General features: G+C 37.5%; 1 protein-coding gene across 1 annotated transcript; it reads right to left on the bottom strand.

The window, feature by feature from the left end:
- Positions 1-15,925: 15,925 nt before the first annotated feature.
- Positions 15,926-23,480, bottom strand: ifrd1 (interferon-related developmental regulator 1). Its single transcript, XM_059326301.1, has 12 exons — positions 23,278-23,480; positions 21,513-21,617; positions 21,065-21,146; positions 20,231-20,355; positions 19,783-19,940; positions 19,588-19,638; positions 19,096-19,274; positions 18,879-18,987; positions 17,933-18,067; positions 17,507-17,635; positions 16,924-17,019; positions 15,926-16,754 (listed from the first exon to the last, which is right to left on the bottom strand). The coding sequence occupies exons 1-12, from the start codon at positions 23,306-23,308 to the stop codon at positions 16,668-16,670; spliced, it is 1,287 nt and encodes a 428-aa protein (XP_059182284.1). The 5' UTR covers positions 23,309-23,480; the 3' UTR covers positions 15,926-16,667.
- Positions 23,481-24,008: the final 528 nt, after the last annotated feature.

A 24,008-nucleotide genomic window follows, 5' to 3' on the forward strand; every position in this document is an offset into this window, starting at 1 on the left:
GAGCGATGGTACTTTTTTTTTTTATTAAAAAGGTAGGCAGTAAAGCAGTCAGCACTGTTTTGGTGATTTGCAGGTGAAAAGACATCTTTTAATTTAGGTCTAAACTGTGTCATTTCTTAAATTAAACCTGCAGTATGTTCACAGTTAGGAGAGTCTTAGTCATCCTCTTAGTCATCCTTTGACATCTTTCATCTGCTACTGAAAGTAAAAGTGTTCTTACAGGGAATAGATATGTTTTAACACCAGAAAAACAAGTTCTTAGATATCAGTAGTTCTCAAACTGGCAGGCGGGACCAGCGGGTTGCAAGGACCATTGGGGGGGGCGCGTAAGGTTTTTAACAGGAATTCAGGAAAATATATAGTCTCAGTTTCATTTTTTCAGACTCTCCTCTAATTTTGCCTTTATTCCTCTGAATTGGAGGATAATTTAACTGAGTTTTAACCTAAGTATTTTTCGGAGTCCAACCAAGAACTTAGCATGGGGTCTGAAAATTAGCCTGTTGGATATTTACACTGGATTTTTGGATCATTGCAGAAAATAAGCTCTCTAGCAAACACACATTTCTGATGCTTACGCGTTTTGTCCACCAGGATAATCTTCACAAATGAACACCACTTTTATCATGTCTGAAGCGTTAATGCAGCCAACAGAAGTAAAAAGCTAACCTTTTGCTTTAGTGAACTCCACCACGGTCGCATGACTTGATCGTCTGTACCGTTAGGCTTCAGACAACAAGCTAACCAGAGGTTTTGACAAGCTAGCGAAACTGTAGCCTGTAAAATATTTATTTACCTAATCTACAATATATAAGAGGTTGCAAAAACGTGAGAGTTCCTGCGTGTCCGCAGTGATGCCGTTTAATGTGCCCAAAAACCACCGTAAAGTGGGGGTGTTTACTAATGTATTTTATGTCATACAACAATTGCAAACATCTCTTCAACTGGTGTTATCCACAGACCTTACCTCAGGCATCTAACCACTAACCTAATCAAAATCCTCATTGAGATTGAGAGGATAGACTCCTGCGAGCTAAATGCTAACTCACTTCCTCATTACTGTGGTGTGGTGCCCTATGTGCTAGGCTCTTCTATGTTTAAAAAAAAGAAGATGTGGCTGAAAGCGTCACTTAGTACCCTGACTGTGTCAAAATCTTTAAACCACATTACATTGAATCCAGTCACATTTTAAGTTAGCTAATGTTCCCAAAACGCTATTGTTACTGTATCCAAAATCGGACACACGGTCACTTCGAATAAGATTGCCACCACCAGTGTAGGTATAATTTATTGATATGTATTTAACAGCCTACATGTATAATTTTATTGAGATATACATGTCTAATTACAATACGAAAGCAACTCTGACTCTACTGTATTTTATTGTGAAGGACAAAAGTACGGTCCGGGTGTGTTGATAGCAATGGTTGATAACGGTGTTATTTATTTGGCTTACTCAGAAAAATCCAATTTCCCCCATTGCAGGGCGCTGGGAGAAAATTTAGCCAGGCTTGGTTACAACATGCTACCTGCTTCCAGCCTTTCTGCTATTCTAATTTAAGATGATCACCTGCCGGCTCTAATTGCATATTAAGATTAACTACAGAGTGCTTCCATAACAGTGGTAAAGATTTTCAGAGTAACCATCCGGTAATCATATTTGAGGACGTCACTTGTCATTTTTCAGGATATGTAATTTTATCTCTTTATGTTCTTCCAGAGGCGTCTGATGTAAACCAATATCTGGACATGGAGACAGTCTGTCTTGATTGGCGGGGGCTTCTGCCAAAGCAGTCAGCCTTGCACTGAGTGACCTTATTTAATTCAGCACATACATCGTGGCACTCTCACACACACATACAGCCGCACACAGCCACAGGCGTGAACCACGCAAACACACACTCATGCACACACATTCTTACAGTCATGCACGCGCACACACACACACACAACATGGACATGCAAACACACTCAAGCGTGCTCACCCTGAGGCCGAGGACATATTTTGTCATTGGTGCTTATCAACGGATATAAACCGCAGACAAGGAAAGTGTCTGTGTGTGCTGCTTGCTTGCTAGTCCACACAGGATATCCATTCTATTCCAGGATTATGTCCTTGTGCTGCATATATGGCATATATCATCCCTCAGGCATGTGCTGTTCACCTCAACCAGGCAATGATCGTATGTATTACTGTGATCATTTCATGCTGGAATCATCAGTCATATGATCATTTGGAGAATCTGTTTTCAGAAAATGATTCCCCTCCCCTTAATTCACCTTACACTACCTTTCCTGCTACGATAAAAAGCAATAAAAGGAAAAATACACCACTGTGAAGCTGGGCTAATTCGATTGGATGAGCAGTGTGTGGTGATAATAAGAGTGATGAGAGATCCAGCAGTTGGTATAGGAGGAGACAGGAAAACATCTTGAAAAGCTTCCTTTACTGAACTGGCCAATCCAACTGGTGAGTTCATACGATGATGAGCAGAAGCGACCAATCAATTCGCTCATGCTGAGCCTTGGCAACAACCTCACCGGCAAAGCGAAACAGTAGTGTGATGTGTGAGAGTGTGTGTGTGTGTGTGTGTGTGTGTGTGGATGGGGGGTTGTCTTTACATCTGTGTGTGCGGAAAGTGTCTATTTGTGCTCCAGATTGAGTGTGCGGCTCATAACATCTATGAAATCTGTCTTGTCTCCTCTGTGTTCAGGTCCTTGTGTGACGAGGTAGCTCACACACACACACTGTTCTGATCTACAGTGTACATTGAAGACTAAGGCTGAGCCGTTTTCATCCCATGAGTGACAGATTAATTCATGACCTCATGAATTCATTATTACGATCTCCTATAAACACGTAAGACATATGCTGACCTAATACACACGCAGGTGTGAGTCTGCATAATTAGGAATCAAATGGAAAATTTGCCCAAGTTGAGTCAGGCAGAAATTGATTGTAGAACAGCTGATGTACAGATTAAGGTCCCTTCTGGCAAAAGTGAAACCAATACTAATCCAGCATAAGGCTGATGGGAACGTTTGGTTTTCCACATAGGCAAAGATCAATGTGAGAAACTTCATTTGATCCTGCCAAGATCCACATTTCTTTGTCTGTGGGATCATTTAACTCCAGTTTTGGTTGGCCCAAACAACAGTGAAAACCTGCTTTAAGTCGATAAATTGAAAGATACAGTGTAAGCACAGTGGCCGTGTTCAAAGTAGAAAGATAAGCTGTGAAACTAGTACTGCAGGCCATAACACAGTGGTCATAAATAAATCAGCAGAGATCCAATTCAATCCATTTCAAAGTTGAGCAAGTGGTTGTTGAGGGATCAAACAAACAGATCTGGCTGCAGCTGAGGCTGCACGCATGGTTCATATCAGCTCCACTACTACACAATCATGTGTTTCAGTTGTAGATCATATTTACATTTCATTTCACTTCAGAACTGACAAAAAATTAGAGGTGAGAGATGAAATGCAATAATGAACTTAAACAGGGGAGCATTTCAGTTACATGGTCAGAATCTCAGCCAGCATTGTAAATTCCATTTTTAGGGAGATACATTTTCTCACAAACTACCTTTCACCTTACGCACATAAGTGAACTTATACGTTACATTAACTAAGGCCTGCTTAATGTACACCAAAGCACAGAGATACGTAGCAAACATACTTATTTTATTCCCAACTATGAGTATTTCTACACTTTTTCTAAACCTAACCAAGTTGTTTTGTTGCCTAAGCCTAAAAAATGTAGTTTTGTTTCAACTCACAACTTTAACCACATGTTCAAAACGGCAAACATAATCTGGGAGAAAATTTGTTTCTTTTGAAACTTAATTGAGGATGCAGTTTCATTGTGTGAAAATGTAATTATTAGGAAATACCACTCTCATGTTTGTATGGTTGGTTAAATATAAAGCCACCTTAGCGTCGTGGTGATGCTCCAGGAATTGACTTCTGGCCAAGACGTTGCCTGGCATAACCACCCTCAAAACCATAAGTTTGTACACTTTAGTTTTCAAAAGGATAAAATAAAACAATATATCATAAAACTTCCCAAAACCTCCCGCACTCTGCCCAGGTTCTTTTACTCTAGACTTGGTTTTTAAAAAGGCTTGTAGAACCTGATAATGTAATAAATTCCCGATAATGTAATAAAGTGCATTTTTCAATAATGTAATACACTTTTTTTTACCAATAATGTAATAAAGTATTATATTAATGGGAGGTTATTACATTATCAGGTTAGCCTTCATTTCGCAAGTCCTGATAATGTAATAATTCCCCAATATTGTAATAATTTAACAGCAGACCACCCATTACTTGGGTTCAAGTGGTGATACTGTGTAGGCAACTCTAGCTCAAGAGCTCTAGCGCCACCAACAGGTCAAAGGTGAATCTTTATTAACTTTTGACCCGTTCATCTGTTTTTCACAAACGAGGTATCCATGACACACGAATGCATTCAACAGCTTCTTGAAATCTAAAGGTGCTTGGTGTTATACTTTATTACATTATTGGTACAAAGTGTATTACATTATTGTGAAATGCACTTTATTACATTATCGGGAAGTTATTACATCATCAGGTTTTATTACATTTTCAATGGACTCAAGTGCAGATTTTTATTACATTATCGGGGTTATTACATTATAGGGAATTTATTACATTATCAGGTTCTACAAGGCTCACAATGACTGAATACAGTTTACCATTTTTTGAAAGAATAAAACAAATTGCAATGTGCAGTTGGACTCTGCTGTGTCCACGCCGGGATCCCCAGAGTACCAACAAGTTCCTCAATTATGATGGTGACGCAGTAGCCAACCCATACTGGTCACCTTGTGGTTTATGTCTTTTCAAAACTATGGTGTCATGTATGTATATTTCTTAGTTCCCTTTTTCCAGGCCTATGTGTGTGTTTCTACAAAAATAGCTGCACCCTGACCTAGTTCTAGTTTTTTTTTCAGGAAACGTTTAATAAGAGGGCACAATGTGCACTCTTAACCCATAGCCAAATAGAAGCCTTGCTCAGGATGAGGGCAGGATGTGGCCCCTTGACCTGCAGTTCAATAGGGGAACTAAACTTTAAATGTTCGTTGAACAATCTTCTGCAAAGTCACTGAAGTTATTTAACAAATAATAGTTTTAAGCTGAACTAAGCTAAATGTCCCTATCCTTCAATCACCTGTGTGTTAATTAAGCTAGAACCAGGAGACAACTCTGTAAGCTTCATATAAAACGGGTAAACAGCTAGCTGGCTCTATCTATAAGTAACATCCAGGTTTTCCTACCAGAACCACAAAAGCTCACTAATTAAATCATTTTATTGCCTTTATTTTAAACATTCTATATAGTCTAAAACCATAAGATGGTTTTACTGGGTGTTATGTGTTCGCATAAAATGTTGTAATATAATGCAAACAAACATGCAAGGTATCAATCTTATCAAACCCTTTGCAAAAAATGAATGAGCTTACACCAAGTGCCAACTCATCCATTTAATTCTACATTGTACTGTCTTACTAAAATGAAAGAAATGTACTCCAGCTCCTGGTTTATTCTGGAGCTCCATGGGCTGTAGTTGGCTCTGAGCAGCTGATAGCGGGAGCTGACAGGGAGGGGAACCCTGCTATCTCTTCCCTCCTGTCAACAAAGTGCTGCCTGCGATTCAGGCTGTGAGTCAACGCTTTAAAAGAGGAGATAAAGCCTCGGCCTCCCACGTGTGCAGACTTAGCTTCAGATGCCAAATTCAAGTGTGTATTGACTCTATTTGTTTCGGAATTCTTTTTTTTGGGGGGGGGGGGGCAAAAAAAAAAAGAGAGATTAGGAGGTTAGAGTCTAGACTGTCAAAAAGTGTCTTTTGGGTTTTTTTGCGTGTGTATGTGCTGCTTCTCTGTCAGGGATTGATGCTGCTGGACACAGACAGGTGTCGTCCCCTTAACTTTGGCCTCTTGCCTCCTCTCTGTGGCTTCATCCGGAGAACAGTTGTCAGCCCTGATGGGGGTCTGCGCTTGTCACTAGCCTACATCACAGAAAGAGAAGGAGAGAGAGAGAGAGAGAGAGAGAGAGAGAGAGAGAGAGAGAGAGAGAGAGAGAGAGAGAGAGAGAGAGAGAGAGAGAGAGAGAGAGAGAGAGAGAGAGAGAGAGAGAGAGAGAGAGAGAGAGAGAGAGAGAGAGAGAGAGAGAGAGAGAGAGAGAGAGTCTATGCACGTGCACTTGTGTATATATGTGTATTTGTGTGTGTGAGTGTACAGTAGCTATGAGTCACACAGTGTGGGGGCTACAATGCATCTGCTCCCAGCACGACAAATGCGTACCGCTTGACTCTATTTCAAGTCTACAACCACATCCCATATGGTGTCAGCTTTGCCCACTATGATATAGGGCTCGCTCTGTTTTTGCTGAGAGATGAATGAGATGTGTGAAATTCAGCTATTGGATATTTTTTGTTATTTGGTTTTTGGTTTTTGGTTTTTTAAATGCTGTACAGGGTCATCCATTCACTGCGTTTCAACACAGATCTGTTGTCTGAACAAAGGGCAAACAAGGTTTTTCATTTGCTGGCAAATTAGTCCTAAATCAGACTATAATGATCAAGTGACCAAAAAAAATGAACTCAATTGAGAAAATGTCTGTCTATATAATTCATCAGTCTTTCATATTTTAACCTCAAAATCCATCCTCAGTATCATCAGTTATGCTCAGTTGTAAGTGCAGAGGTGATTACTGTCAGTTCAAGTGTTGATCCAGCAGACAGCTTAATGGTGAACAGCTGCCACCACCTGGTGAGGTTTAGAATTACACTCACCTTGACATCATCATTACTCTGACATCGTTTACGTTTCGGTGATGTCAACAGCAATGTGAGCTAAATTACAACAGTGTATAATTGCATCTGGGATTTATCATTGAAATGATTCATAGCTGGTGCTTTTATTTCTCTCATGCTCCAAAAAAAGCTGCAATATGAATAAACTGTTTCACTGCAGCAGCACCAACTTCTTTTAAACAGAGCAGAATCTCTCTGCACCAAACTGCATGTAACAAAGTAAATATTATTAACAGTATATACATTTTCCTCTTCTATTTATTATCTTGGCAATAGTTCATAAAGCCAGAAATGCCCTCTTCATTATTTCTTCAACTTCTGCTGAGTGTGGATTTTGCATTCAAGGACATTTGAAATTACACATAAGAGAGACACATAAGAGGTTGAGTAAATCATGGTATTGAGAAGCAATTATATCTAATTTGTATGCAGCAAATAGCTCACACCAGAGTAAACCTAATTTGTAATCCTCTCTGAGACATTTGTCAAGTAGTAGACTAATATTAAAGCTTAAACGACTGTGTATTGAAGTATCCTTATGCCACAACGTTATGTAGAGGAAGCAGTAAACACAGATGGTAGTTTAAGTACATACAGTATGTGCTTACATAAATATCTGCAGTTAATTGCCACCAATTTAACTATAATAGATCTTCAAGGGCTAATGTAAACTCCCCTATAAAGTGTTACAGAGATTAAAACCTCTGGCATAAATGTATTTATTTATTCCTTTCATGGTATTCACTTTTTAGACCTGTTCTATTAGCCAGCTGAGACTGACCCAGGACAGGTTTAGTGGCATCTAGACATGGATAGATAACTGAGCAGGCCTACTAGGTACAAACTCCCTGGCTTTCACCTATAAAATGTCACTCAAAGACACAAGCAGCCACCAGAAAGAAACATAAAATGATGAGAACAATTCAAAATAGTAGCAATGAGAGACAAAGAGAGTCAGAATGATGATGAAAATGGGCAAAATAACCAAAAAGATGCAAAATTTCTAAAAATAAAAAAAGAGACTAGAGAGACCTCAAATGACTATGAATTAACACAAAACAACTACAAAGGGACACAAAATTACCACAAAGGAACACAAACAGCTACAAGGAGTCTCAAAATTCCCACAAAAAACACAAACAGCCGCAAAGAGACTCAAGATTTACCACAGAGATACAAAACAACTGCAGAGAGACACAAAATAACTACTAAAAGGAGCCAAACAACTACAGCCTACAAGATCAAAATAACTAAGAAAGTGACACAAAATAACTACAAAGACATAGAAAATGACCACAAAGAGACACACACCACAGGGAGATGTGTAACGACTATAAAGAAACATAAAACAACAACAAAAAGAAGCCAAACAACAACAAAGTCTGTGTCTTTATAGTGGAAAAACGACCAACACAGTTTTTTTAAAGGCCTGCAGTGAGTTAAATGTCATAAATGTCATAAAACATTTTCTGCCATTTTTGTATGAAAAATTACGAATATATGACCTCCATCCTTTCTGTTTTGTTTGAAGTTCGTTTTTATGTTGTAATAATGAAAATATAATAAAAACTTTGAATTATAAAAAAAGAAAAATTAGGAGTATTACATTTTTTCATTTAAAAGCATTATGCCTATTTTTCCTGGTTTCTCACATGAAAGTAGAGATATGGCACTTCAAGTGAAAAGAAGTCACTAGTGAGATCCTATAGAACATGAGTCGCTATGCATTAAACATGGATTGCAGAATAGACATCAGTAGTGAGAAAGAGAAACTCTAGTGTATGACCAATGATTAATGGCTCAATATGCTGCACTTTGAAAACCAGCTAATATCTTTCTCTTGGGAGTCTGCCAATTTTCTCCACGTCTCACTTCATAAGTGGTCACATTAACATTTCTCACTTTCTATTTACACTCCTCTCACTTAACTTTGGTGCAGACGTGTAAATAAGTACAGAACAAACAAGTAATTTATTCTCACGCTGACTTTGTGATGTGTGCAATATCTTAAATAATGGAAAACCATCCATCCTCTGTCTCTATGGTGATGTTGCAGCTCAATACATCAACACAAAGGTCGGCTTGGATAAAACACATGCTGGCGGTCAATAACACATACAGTGGGTGTCTCCAGGGTTATCATGTTCCTGCTGTGTTGATGATTTCCCTGTGTGTGTGTGTGTGTGTGTGTGTGTGTGTGTGTGTGTGTGCTACCTCTCCCTCTTCTCAGCCATCTAATTATTCCACAGCTGCTCTGATGCAGGATGATGTTCTCCCCAGAGACCGACCAGAGGAGCAAGAGATGCTTCTAGAGTTACGTCATCTCATGTGCAGGGTAAGAAATCACACAGAGAAAGAAAAAAATGTTATCATTGTCTTAGATTGAGATCCAAATCATTTTGAGGAATTCTTCAGGTCTCTATGTGTCTCATAAACCCTCCAGAATGAACTCTATTTTATCGTAATTACTTTTTGATTTATTTTATTGTTATTTTGTCTTAATTTTATTTACTATTATATTCTATTTATGTAATTAATCTTGTGCTTCAGTTAATGTATAATATGTTTTTATTGTAATTGTCATGCTTTTTTTTTTAAACTTTTTCTTTTTTCCAAATTTTCTTTTTTTCATAATTTTTTTGTCTATGTGAATGTGTGACTGCATCAGGCGGGATTTATATTTGTATGTTGATGTATATGCTCTTATAAACAACTTAAAATTTTAATAAAAATATTCAAATCAGATTAGATTTTTTGATTTTTATCTTTATTTTATCTTATTTTACTTTGCTATTTTATTCTATTTATTTACTGATTAAATTAATTTATTTTTTTCATTATTTTTTTTGTCTATGTGAATTATGTGAATGTGTGACTGCTATCTATTTTATCTTATAGTTTATTTTATCTTATTTTACTTTGCTATTTTATTCTATTTATTTACTGATTAAATTAATTTAATTTTTTAGATTTCATGTTTTTTATTTATGTATTCGTTTATTTATTTTGAATCTGAATGTGTGACTGCATGAGGAGGGATTTATATTTGCATGTTGATGTATATGTTCTGATAAAGAACTTAAAATTGAAATGAAAATATTGTTTAAAAAAATCAACAACAAAAAAATCTCCATGTGAATGCGACCGACTGAGTGACAGAGAGTATGTATGAAGCGTAACTGAAGTCATCAGGCAGCAGCCATTTAATCAGTGACAACAACAAGCCCCTCGGCGTGTTGGGATGGAGAACACACAATTCGGTGACAAAGTGGCGCTAATCTTTCTTTCCATTTTTCATCGTGATAGCTACTGTATACGACTCGCTCCGGGGAGCGACTGGGGCCTGGAGAAGGAGATGTTGGAGAGAGGAGGAGGAGGGGGAGGAGGAGGGGAGAGGGGGAAGCCTTCACGGGTGGCACACTAGTGTCAGACGTGCAGAGAAACAGGCTGATGTATAGAAGGAGCCACAGTAACAGCTGCTGAGACGCCAGAGGCACACAACTGGAATAAATGCATTAACCTGGTTTGCTATTGGAAACATTCATCTGGATTGTGTGTGTGTGTGTGTGTGTGTGTGTGTGTGTGTGTGTGTGTGTGTGTGTGTGTGTTGTGGGAATGCCACACATGCTCAGTGCTTTGGCTTCAGGCCTTTTTTTCCCTCACAATGAATGGAAAACTTAACATGGGATTGTCTAACCAGCCGTGGCAACAACCTGCTTATTGCAGCTAATCAAACACAAAGCCACGTTACAACAACCAGCTGAGTGATAGATAGGGCTTCCCAGTTAAAATCAATCGCCTTGAAAGGTCAATTGGCTGCAACCAAATGCTCATTTCAATCACAATCATATCAAACAGTCAATGGCAGCAATCAGCTGAGGTATAGAGCATTTGCCTCCCCTTAAATACTGCCTCTGAGCTCTGACGGTGCAGCACTGATGCTCAGAGTGGAGTTTTGAGCTTTGTAAATTGCACTGAATGCATAAGGGCACACAAATTAAACTAATTATTGATTAAACTGAAGATGCCTTATCACATATCTTGCTCCTCATTTATCCCTCTTAATTACATAGTGGTGTTTTTTCTTTGCAAACAACAGACTATGATGAAATCGGGATAATAACAATGGATGATTAGCATTCTGCACATTCCTTTCTACCTGTTCCAAAGTTAGAGAGGATCTAATCAAATGATAATGTGTATCTACGGGGGAAAAAAAGCCATGAATGTGTTTTCAATCGAGAAAACTAACACCTGAAACTAATATGTTTTTTTAATAGCAAGTATTATATTCACAAGGAAACAGTGCTGCAATCAATATTTTTAGATTAACAATGGATTAAATGATTATGTGCATGTGAGAGAGGCTGATAGCAGTGATGGACCCACCGAGAATTATCAGTTCCCCTCAGCTTTAAGGGGACTTTCAGCTTCTAGCCGCTGATGAAAGAAGTTTTCAGATTAGTTAAGTAAAAGTACTATTACCACACTGTGAAAAAAGTCCACTACAAGTTAAAGTCCTGCATTCAAAAGCTTACTTATCAGTAAAAGTGTTAACAAAAACAATAATAATTAAAACAATTATATTAACAGATTGCACATTAACTGAAGAAAATTGTTAATAAAATGAATACAATCAATTAATTAATTTTTTTTTAAACTTTTCATACTTTATGCACTTATTAATGATGAGATTTTTTCCTTGCTTTTTTTTATTTTTTTTCATATTTATTTTAAATATTTTTCATTATAATTTTTGTTGTCTCTGTGAATTATTTGAATGGGACTTCTATCTATTTTATCCTTTTTATTTTGTTTTATTTTATCTTATTTTACTTTATTGATATTCTATTCTATTTATTTACTGATTATATTAATTTAATATGATATATTTCATGATTTTATTTATTGATTTTTCAAATAGGTGGAATTTGATGGTATGATATTTATACATTTTTATTATTTTTATATTTTAATTATTTATTTACTTATTTATTTTTTCTATATTCTGTTGTTTGACATTATTATATTATACTGTATATATTTTTTATTTATGGCCTTGCTTTATTTTGTCTTTCTGATATCTTATTTATCTTGATGTATGCTTTGCTTTTTTTTTTTCTTAATAAACACAATAAATTCACAACAAATATATTTGAAACAACAAAAGTATTCACTGTGCACTAATATATTCCCGTCAGTGTTTGACTATTATATGATATTTTGGATTAAAATGTCTGCTGCATTAATATGTATGTTTTATTTTGGATCCTTATATACTTTTGGGTAATTTAAGATCATCATATAAACATAAGATGATCTTAAATTACCCAAAAGTAAGAACCACAAATGTTTTGGCTTTTAGTGGGCATAAAAACAGCCCTGTTTACAGCTTCATGGGCTGCGTTTTCCAGCTGATCCAAGAGGGTTTTAAAGAGTTTATTCAGCTTAAGAAGTAGATTTTCCTCAAAACATAAAGGAAGTCTTCATCCTTCAGTTTATCACAAACATTCATAATCCACACATCTTTATCATGATTTTTACTGGACAGAAAGGGGATGAAAAACTGTAATCTGGAGTAAAAAGTACAATATTTGCCTTTGATATGTGGTTTAGTAGAAGTATAAAGTAATATGGAAATGCTTTAGTGAGGTAAAATGTGTGCTTCAGTACAGTTTCTTTACGAATCTGCTGACAAGTAAGTAGTATGTGTAATAAAAAGACAGCTCCTCTGCATTCGTGTGCATTTTTTGCTTTTATAGAAATAACTGTCTACATGTTCTTGATCATTTTATGATGTTAATCCACCACCAGGTTGTCAGGGTCCATTTCTAGCACTTATTCAGGTATTTGAGAAAGTGTACTGTCCATCTTTTCCTCTCCTACCAAAGAGGATTGAAGCAAAGCAAATTGTAAAGCCCAAATCCTAAAAATTACAGTTCTGCCATGCTTAATATTCATCCTCCCAAAATCATTTGAATAACACATATTCAAGAGGTGACGGATTCTTAATGTATTCACTACCTGCAAGTACAATTCTGTGCGGTTTCGGGTTTTCTTTCTTGATCAGAATAAAACCTGCTGGGGCTGAAAGAATTTTGTGTGAAAAGTGCAATTACGACTGTGCCGTTTAAGCTATCCAGAGGGAATAAGTGAAACTCTCTCTCAAGCTTTAACTGATCCAAGAACAAGCAGAGGTCAAGTCGACCCCTCAGTCCTCCTCTCAGGTCACAGAGATTCATCGTCTCGACCCACAGATGTTAAGTCAACCACTGATGTCAGGGAGCTGCAGACTAGCCGCCCGCAACTTCCCATTTTCTGTCAGAAGACAATAGAGTGCTCTGGGAGAAATGAGAAATGACAGCCAGAGCTTTACAGCGAACCATTTGGCTGAGCAGACGGTCCCAGACACATTTACTCTCTCTTTGTATGCCCTTCAAAATTTTTGTGTGTGATTAAGGCGGCTAAGAAGTGATGCAGATTGCTGTGTGTCAGCATGTGTGACAACACATTAAAAAGGTTGAACAGAAAATTAAAAATTCTAAGTCATACAATGGAGAGACGAGTTAAAGACCAAGACATTTACATAAAAATGAGCGATTTTAAAAGAAGCAATGAAATGCTCAGAAAAGGAGTTTAAAGAGTCAGGGTTCTATTTAAGTAGAGTTTCCTGAGGCTCTTACAGACCTGGGCATTGGGCAGCCCGCGTGAGGTTACCCAGAAATTAGAAATCAATACAACCGCAGTGCTTTTATTTTGAAGGCGATTTACGTATAACTGAGTTACCGAGGTATCTTGTAAAAAAAGACCTATTGCTTTTTGCATAAAGTTAATAAATTAACAATTAACAAGTTAATAAATTACTTGGTCACATTGTGAATCCACCTTAAGAGCTACGAGGTGGGAAAACAACAACAAACATTAGCATTAGCACTTGAGCAAACGAGCACTTTTACTATAGTTAAGACAACAAATATAGCCACTAATAAATATGACAGAAGAAAATAAACTTTAACAAACCTTGGGCCCTGTCAGCCAGCCACTATTGAAGCCTTTTTCATACTTTATATCAACTTTAAATGAATTGCAATGCACTCATTATTTACCGTTCGTTTTTCATTTAACCGTTCCACCTGTTATTTCCTGTCACTACCTTTCAAAATTAAAGCACCCGTTTCACACTGGACAGCACCTTTTCAAAATAAAAGCATCACAACATTGTAAAACACCTAGAAAATGCACAAACATGAAAAACAAGCTATATAACACAAAAACACCAATAGGAACCTTGCTAAAGGTAATTTACAGTTGTGTTTAAAATAAATGGAAAAGTGATAAAGTGAATGGAGTATTTACTACTTTTTACTGGTATATTTGATTTATGCCTACTCCACATTAACAGTCTTATCATAACATGTATTTTTATCAGTAGCAGCTCAAAACCAGATAATTTACTGTATTTTATAAAGCGATTAAATAAATACTGAGCAGAATTTAGTTCAGAGTTTTGGTCCGGCCCTCGTAACCTTTGTGGTATTGGTCATGTGGCCCCTTGGGAAAATTAATTGCCCACCCCCTGGGCAATACACTGACTATGGATAAGAGTCTTATCCATAGTCAGTGTATTAGGATAAGAATCAGAAATATTTTATTGATTGATCCCTCGGGGGAAATTTCTTGTGAGAGTTGCTGCTGTATTAGAATAGAAAGTAATCCTGTCTATAAATAAAGGTAAAAAGGTAAAAAAGGATGTTACACTAAGTAAACAATATAAAATACAAATGCAAGTCTTAAGTTATAGATATGTACAAATAGAGTAAAACTGAAATATGGAAATATAGACATGATTTGAAGTAAATAGGGATATGTACAGATATTATAGTTTTATCGACATCATATTGTTTACCATTGTGAATTCTACTTTATTTTAACATTTGACTAATTATGACATTCTGGTTTTGCTAATGATTTGAAAAGCACTTTGAAGAGTATTTGATTTCTTTGATTGGTTGATTAATTTAGGATATTTCTAGTTGCTTTAGCCCCTGTAAAGCACACACCCCGACGGCAACCTCTCATAATAAATACTCATTCAACCAAATAGTAAAGTGGTCTAGCACTTATAATCAGCATTATAAAATTTTTCGCCAGGTGTGACTTATATTTAAAGTTTCATGAGTTTTGGGGTATGTTCAGACAGTGAAAAATGTGATCATTTGGGTAGAAGAATAAAAAAATCATTCGAAATCCAATAGGGACCTCGCAGGTTTTAGAAGAATTTAGAAATTAGAAGAAATTAAATAACTTAAGACATGAAATGTTTCATTCTGTGTGTAATGGATCTATATAATGTTATTTCCACTTTTTAAATTGAATTCCTGACAAACTTTTCAGATTTTCTAATTTACTGAGATGCACCTGTATTTGTAGTGATGCATTATATGATTTAATTATGAAGGACAGGCAGTTTTCAAAGTCTGGTGGACGTATGAAATTGTTTTCCGGAGAGAAGGCTAAAAGAAAAAAGGCTATTAAAAAAAAAATGTATCAAGTCCATGTTGCTGCTTCCTCCTGAAGGTAATATTGTTCCACCCGAGGTATGAGGCTGCTGAATGGGTTCATCGATCGCAGGACGCTCATGTGTTCTTCGAACTCCTGGGAACCTGGCCAACATTATTGATGGGACTATTTGCAGCTTTGTGACATTAACCTTTATCATGTGATGCTCGCTGCCGTTATGGACTATTTTTACTGCCTTATAAAAGAAGGAGCCTTCAAACTGGGAGCTGGGGGGTGTAAATATACTGTGTGCAATGTATGTTGGAGTTCCATTATTTCCTTTGCACCCTCAACAGTTTCACTACTGGCAAACTTGTATCAATAACCCAAGAGGTTCCATCACAGAGCCTCATATCTGTAGGATGGTCCACTCCTCAGTCACTCTCACTATAATGCTGCTGTCACCTTGGCTGCAAGATCCTTCACTTTGTGTCCAAGTAGCAATAAATAAGATTTGTACTGATCCTTTGTGCGTAAATGACCTTCATATATCTGCCAGGATTTAAAGAGAAGCTGAGATTTCTGGTGTTCACTGAAATTTCAAGCCATTTTTTATTATTTTCAACCATGGAAAATGATACTTTGAGCAGCCAATCAATGTTTAGATCAACTGAATCTGGTCCACTGTGTCAGTTACATACATAATAAACATGAACAATTAGGGATCCATTTCTAACAGCTTTTCAGTGTTTATTTAATTATCCTTGCCCTTTAGATTACATACCCGATACTAAAAAGACAACACAATATTCACCGAAGATCCACAGAAATAACCTGCAATGGGTCAACAAGGTAGTGCAGCTTAATATAAATTTGAAGGGTTAGATCAGTCACAACATGTGTTTGGACATTGCTATGAACTAACTAGACCTACATGGTGCAAGATAAATGCTGGAAAAATTATATAACTTATATTCAAAAACAAAACAAAAGGCCACATAATGAATATTAACACAAGGAGCAAACAAATATACACTATATGTACAACACCACTGTATGTGTGGATACATTACAGTTAATCAAAATCTAATGTTTGATTATCAAACACTCAGCCCCTGTGGGCTTGAAGCAGTTTGTCCACCACAGAGCTCAGCATCTGTGATAAAGCCACCTTTCAAGTCTGCAGAGGCCCAGTGTTTGATATTCAAAACATACATCTCGAGGGAGGAATACAGAGACACAAAATCGTGACAATTCATCTAAAAAGCAGGGAAGCCTGATAAATAGAGTATTAAGAGTGAAAAACTAAAGAGGAAAAAAAAAAAAAAGGTTAAAATTCTCCCACGTCCACCCGCTTGTCCCTGAACTTGCTCCTGGCCTTGGTCCGAGCCTTGAATGCAGCAGAGTTGTGGAGATGCTGGAAGAGAGAGAAACAAAAAGCTAATTCAACAGTCGAGAAAAAATAAAAATAAGATTAAAATATATACAGTATGTTTAATGCTGAGTTTGAAGTGCCTTTTTGCACAAATCAATTATTTAACCAACTTGAATGTGAAGGTTTGAGTAGTCTGAGCATGTACACGTACCCTTTCAAAGCGAGAGATTTTCATGGCCTTCATTGTGGCTGAATCAACCAACATCGGTGGTCCCAGTTCAAACACGTCTCTGATGAATTCATTTGCCTTGATTGAATAAAAACAAAACTGATTAGAAAAACACTTGGCCATAAGACAATACATGCATAAAAAAAAAGAATCTGAACAGCAGCTCGCTAACTGTAGATGTTTACAGTGTTACGTGCTCTGAAATATGTTCCATTGTCTCATCTTCACTTGTGAAATATTGCAGTTTTCCACAAGAACTGGCTGCCAGCCAAGGTGCAGACTACTTTCCAACCAGCTACTCGCAATGGTTTTTTTCTACAATACACAACATTATCTTAAATCAAGTTGTAAGGGTTGTCTTCCTGCATCAGGCAGGCCTACAGATCTTCATTGGCTTTTAGTGCCGTGTCAGCGCAGTGCAGGAGAAAGAGCTCCCGTTACATGCAACCCAACCCATCCAGCTTCCACAGTGCAATAAAATTAAAGTGTTTGCTCGCATGCATTTACATTTTGAGTCATTGACTCATTCAATTATTGTAGACTATAGCATAAATGCATGACTTACCTGCAGGTGGTAGTTCATTCCAGAGCCCACAAACTCTCTGAAGGCATCATACGTCCTCTTTCTCATCCAGCTGTCAATGGTCATGCGTTCCGTCCCGAAGCGAATGGTCTCAGATTGGAAGTCACCCTCCTGAAAGAATAGAGATAATTGAATTAAATAAGCACTATTAATTTGACTCAACTTTCTATGTTTTGACATTTGTAATTCAAACTTGTCTGCATTGCACTTTGCCTTGTTGTTTTATTGTAGTTTTTATCTCTTGTCTGTAAAGCACTTTGTAACTTTGTTTAAAAAAGTGCTATACAAGTAAAGTTTATTATTATTAATATTATAACTTAAAACACAGAATCTCTATGTTCTTGTAGGACACCCAGGGTAAGAGGAAAAGACAAATCTAAATCCTAGCAAACCAAGGTGAACACCCACCTCCACAGCCTTGAGTACGTCCCTGAACACCGACCGCTGCTTCCTCTTGTCGGTTTTGGCTCTGTGCTTGTTGCAGTCTGTGGCCAACGCGTTCAGTTTGTCACACAGTTCTTCCCAGTCATCAAACTCAAACTCCTGAAGGGACACAAAGAAAAATACTGCATTCATAACCAACGGAGAAGTAAAAGGTGGTATCACACTTGACAACCTTTAAAAAATGTGTATATATTAGAGCCAGACCGATATTAGGTGAAAATTCATTGATAACCTATATAGTAATTTTTGAGATGGAATGAAAATAAAGTTTTTATGTGGATTGTAAACAAGTTTTTCACCACTCTGCAAATGTACCCAGAGAGCTACTTTCTCCAACATACAACTTTAATATTTAACATTATTATACATTATTCAAACAATGTATGCTATTGTCATCCAATTCTATAAATGATAATTGAGAAAAAAATAGGAATAAAATAAATAGCTGAATAAACGTCATTACTGTTAAGTTACAGGCAATTGCTGACCATTAAAAGAAACAAAGAACAAAATCAAGTACAAACACCATTTCTAAAATCAGGCCATGCAATGTTTTCTGCATTATACATTGTGTAAAAACTGTTTTCAGAAAGGCACATATCAGACAATATTTACACAGACACCAATAGGCTTTGGAAGGCCGATATCTGTCCACAGATATATCTGTCGGGCTCTAGTGTAAGAGAGATATATATAGATATATATATATATATATATATATATATATATATATATATATATATATATATATATATATATATATATATATATATATATGGGAACAGTCAAGTTAGCAATTTAAGGCAAAAAGACAAAATTCCAGCCCCTTTGCATTCAACAACAGTCATTGAATCCCAAGTTTAGTTCTCATATTTGAATGTACTGTACTACTGCATTGACAAAAACTTACAGCATCCATGTCTCTTGCCAACTCAAAGAGAAGAGCAATGGTCTCTCCTGCAGCAATTCTCATGTTGACGTCCTCACTTTCCAACAATCTTGGCAGTTTAGGCAGGTGTCTGCACAAGAAAAACAAATTCAGTGCTGCGACTGGTTTGCAGTAAAATAAAACCGGTGGTTACTGTAAAATTAACAGTGAAATTAAAATACAGACAATGGGGTCTTACTTGCGCAGGATGTCTTTGAGCTGGCTGGCAGTGCAGATGGTGAGCAGCAGAGCCCAGGACAGCAGGGCGTTGGTGTGGAGCTGGCTCGTCTGCGGATTGATCAAAGGACAGGTACCATCCATCCTCGCGTAGGACCGGGTGAACAGGCTCTCAAAGCACTCCATGGTAGCCTGCACGTCCTAGGGATAGGAAGATTGGCGTTTTCAATTTTAAAAATTAAATGCTGGAAGCTTTTTAAAGCACTTCAGAGAGAAAAAAAATTAGTCTTCACAAATAACGTGTTTGTGACTTTGTGACTAATTACTCAAGACGCATTTGAGTTCAGCTGCCAGTGCTGTTGCCTTCACTAATTGAACTGAATGAGGCACAATGTCACAAACGATAATGAGTACAAATGAAAGAGAGGTTGTTCAAGAGACCTAATGGCAGCTTGCCCTCAGGCCCAGAGGTGTCAGACCACAGAAAATACTCCAAAAGGGATCATAAACTTACCAAAATGTCATCTTCTGCCACTAAAGTACAGAGGCCCAGACTTGTCGCCACCTATTAGGGGAACAGAGGGATTTCTTTAGTTGACATCCCACAGCTATATTACACCTGCTACTATGTGGTTGATTAAGTGTCAATGCATTCTTTAAGCATCGTAAAATATTATGTGTTGCTTTGATCTCAATATCAGTTACTTACAGCCTGTCTGGCTTGTATGTTGGCTGATCCATCTACCAGAATGTTTTTGAAGATGGGTTTCAGGCTTTTGAACACCTCCTCGCTCTCGATGCCCGAGCCCAGCTGGATACACAGCAGGCAGGCTAAAGAAGCCGCTGCCCGCTGTTCCTCGCCTTTACCTGATAGACAGAAGAGTGGTCACTTCCTTTTACTTTGAATTCAGAGGAAATTTAAAAAATAAATATTTGAGGTGTTCAATTTTACCATATCATCCAGAAATTACCAATAAATCCTATTAGAAATTACTGGCATGTAAAACTATAGAAAATGAGTTTAATCCACCATTTCATCTACCACTTTAAGAACCAGCAATGATGTAAAAAAAAGGCAACTAAACCCTCCATCTGCGGTTGCATATTAAGACAGAACCAGACTGTTGAAATACCATTTTAATTATCTTTTCTGGTACCTTTCTTCAGGCAGCGTTCGATGCTGTCTGTGATGGTCATCCTTCTCTCTGAGATAAACTCATAAAGGATCCGTGTGGCCATTGCCGTCTTAAGCCCATCCAGCGCCCCTTGTCGGGTCTTAGCACTGAGGAAACGGATACACGAACAGTCATTATTGCCATTATACAAATCATGTATCTCCTTCAGTATAAGCCTGACTGATGCATGATATTTATGTGCCATAATAAAATACATTTTCATGAAGAAATGGTCAGATAATAAAGTTAGTCTCAATAAAAGGTAACATTTAAGACTATGTAAAAGCTTAACAAAATCAAAACAAAGTGACTACCTTCTCATTTTCCATATATAGAACATGAAGAGATGGTAGTCAAAAAAGAGAATTTAAACTGTTTAAACTTTTAAACTTAAAATATCTCGTGTTGCTTATGCTTAAAATTTAATTGCCACATGTCATTTGAAACTTGACAAATTCAATAACAGGTTTCTCCTGTTATTTACAATGCAACTCCAAACTCTGGCTACCCATCCCAGAAATGAGCCTTTAAAGTAGTGTTTACCTACTTAAGACCCACGTTACTGGAGGCTCTTCATTAATGCTTCAAGGGTATTATTCAAATTTTTGTACCATCGTTTCGAAGTCTTATGGCATTCTCAGTGGGCAAAAGATTCCCAAATCACAAAAAAAATGTCAAGGCTTTTTCTAGTTTGCTTTCATGCAGCAGTCTTTGTAGAAAAAAAACACTCAACTTTAAATTCATCAAAGCTGAGACATGATACAGTCTGTATGCCAAAATCAGATAATGTGTTTGAAAAGCAGGTAGTTTAATTACCTCTTATCCACTGTGCTGTCTATGAACCCCTTCAGCTTGTACTGGAAATCCTCCTGGGCTGCGTCCTCACTGGCCTCTCCACCTGGCATCACCAAAAGATTTAGACACTTGCATGATGCGTTTCATATAATTCATACACGTTATTGGTCACAAAACATCTGGTGATTGCACAATTCATGGTAGGGTTCTGTAACTTTTAGCAGGTCCTAGACTTGATTTAAAAAAAAAAAAACAACAACTAAGCTTTACTGAAAGATTTATAAGAAACTTTACGGCAAAATTCAAACGGAGAGATAAACTACTCTAGTACATTCCTTTTTGATGATAGAGTGTACATAAAATGCAGACACACCCACGGACAACTCAGCCAGCACATACTCGCAAGATCATACTGTAGCATTTACATTACAAACAACTGCACACCCAGATGTAGAATGCACAAACCTACCTTCATCTGCGACACTGACGGTGTCGCTGAAGCTGCTGCAATGACTGAGGGTCTCAATGGAGGCATCCTCATCACTGAAGGGCTGCACATTTCCATGCTGCCCCCCTGAAAAAAAAAACAAACAAACAGACATAAGTCAGCAGGTCTGATTGAGCTCATTATATAACCCCAGCTGCACACAGGTACTGTAGCAAATACTGCAGTTATCTAATCTGTGTCCTTTGCACGCCTTATCCTGCTGCACTTTCATTATCTCACTTGAAAATGCACCATGTTGTCAGTGTCAAGGGCAACCCATACATGTGTAAACACAACATTATGTTCAGGTTGGAGGGCCATGGGTCAACATGACTAACTTTTGTGACATGACAGAAGCTCTGACAATCTGCCACGTGGATTACTCTGAGGTGCAAAACTACTGTTTAGAATACACACATATGGTTTTGGTACAGTCCTAAAATACAGGAGTAAGCAAATGTGCCACAGAGGGCAATAAGTGAGCCAATTATTCTTTCCAAGTCCACTCCAGACAGTACAAGTGATTATCAGTCCAGAAGGAGAGCATTCGGAAGACGGTTGGAAAAAGCAACCAAAAACACTAAATACTAGCATGGTTGCCAGTCTAAGCATTATATTTTTAAAGGTCTTACTGAAGTTATATGTGTGGGAGTTGTGAAAATTTGCAGATAAATAGGGTGTGAAAATCTTGAGTCTGTACAATTTTCAAAAATAAAAAGCTTTAGTTGAATTAGTTGTGAAAAACTTACAGTAGACTAAAGACTATGCAGTAAACTGCTTCCTCAATGGCTGTGCACTGTAACCAGACACAACAGGCGTCTCTGACCTGACCTGAACTCACCCCTGGTCCACATGTTGGTAAGCTTAACTCTGAGAATAGGTCTTAATGTAGTCACAAGGCAAGAATGAACGTACTTCAATATTTCAAGCCATGATTAAACGCTATAGGAAGCACTGTCAGCTGACTTTAAAAGGCCATTTAAGCCACCTTAGGTTATTTCTAAGTGTTGACGTGGATTCTCCCCACACGACAGCTGATTTCTGAGAATCGGGCACCGCCTCTTTTCCACCACACTCTTTCGAGCCCAAAATGTCCGCCTTGTTTGGCAAAACAATAATAACACATGTACAAACGATTATCTGCCATACGTGCTACTTTAAAGTCAGTCAACGTTAGTCGGAAATGGCTACTTGTAGCTACAAATTCGGCTAAGAGCAATTGAGGTAAATCTAATACTAAACGACCTCGTTGTACAGACTTTGAGCCACTTAAAATACTGCCTTTGATTTGCAACACACACAAAGTTATTTATTCGTCTATAAAGTCAATAATAACACTCAACGCCGTCAAGCTGCCACGTAAGTATATTTATTTAAATCAACTTTACCTAGCAACCAAACCGATAGCCTGCTAGTGGGGAGTTGACATTAGCTAGCTAACGTTAGCTTGTAAAGTGCGACGATAAATACGGTTTAGTGAGAAATAGATGTTTGTTTAAGATAATTAAACCAGTGTTTCAATAAATATAAAGCAAGGGTATATTGTCGTATGGTGCTTTGTATTTGTAAGAGCGATGCTTTGTGTGGCCACGGCTAGTTAGCTTTGTGTTTTGACATTTGTAGTCCCAACTGTAAACACGTACTACTCCACTCAACGGACTGACAACCCGAAAAGAACTACAACTACCGTCAGGATAGAGAAGGCAAACAAGCAAGGCCGAAGCAATGCGGCCGCTCGCTCACTTACCCCTGTTATTCTTCTTCTTGGTCCTCGGCATTTTCGTGCTGATAAATATATACTTTGATCCAAAATCAGCCAATACACGACCAGCTTTTACTATATTGTCTCGTAAAATGAAAATATTCCCGTGGCACAGCGGATAAAAAGGAATTGAAGGCGATCTTGAAGGTATACTGTTGGCCGAGACGATACATTTTCCCTCATAAAACAGGGCTGCGATGGCAGAGAGCGGCTCACAGTATTTATACCGGCTGACATGTCACGAGGAGGTTTCCCGGCATCTCCAACCAATCCGGGAATAGGAACATGCGTCGCGTGTGTTCGCGCGTGACGCAGTGGACAGAAACGTGGCTCCAATGCGTATTTGGTTATTTTGGTGAAATGTGGACATCACAACGTAACACATAGTATAAAGAAGTAGTAAGACAGTAGTAGACGTCTGATGTTTACAGAAAAACTAAACAAGAAGAATTGACACAGTGGCTGTTATGTAAACCTTTACACAGTGATGACAGGAATGTATGGTGCAATGTAAACAGAGAATATACTGTCTGCCTGTGTGATCAGTGGTGGGAACTAAGTATCAGAATAGGTCTCCATTGAATATTCAATCTTACTGTGTACTTCTGCTTCACTACATTTCTGGGTCAAATATTATAGGATACTGTACTATTATGTAAGAGCTATGGAGCCTAACTTTACAATCTCTTTTTTTTTTTGGTATTTTTATTAGCGTT

This window comes from Centropristis striata, chromosome 22 (genome assembly GCF_030273125.1).
Source record: "Centropristis striata isolate RG_2023a ecotype Rhode Island chromosome 22, C.striata_1.0, whole genome shotgun sequence".
Taxonomy (NCBI): Eukaryota; Metazoa; Chordata; class Actinopteri; order Perciformes; family Serranidae; genus Centropristis; species Centropristis striata.

Excerpts from the sequence above, each read along its gene's own strand:
- ifrd1 (XM_059326301.1), bottom strand. The coding sequence starts at position 23,308 with ATGCCGAGGACCAAGAAGAAGAATAACAGGG. Across the intron at positions 18,988-19,095 it reads CTCAAAGACATCCTGCGCAA|ACACCTGCCTAAACTGCCAA; the intron begins GTAAGACCCCAT and ends TTTCTTGTGCAG. Across the intron at positions 18,068-18,878 it reads TGGCAAGAGACATGGATGCT|GAGTTTGAGTTTGATGACTG; the intron begins GTAAGTTTTTGT and ends GTGTCCCTTCAG.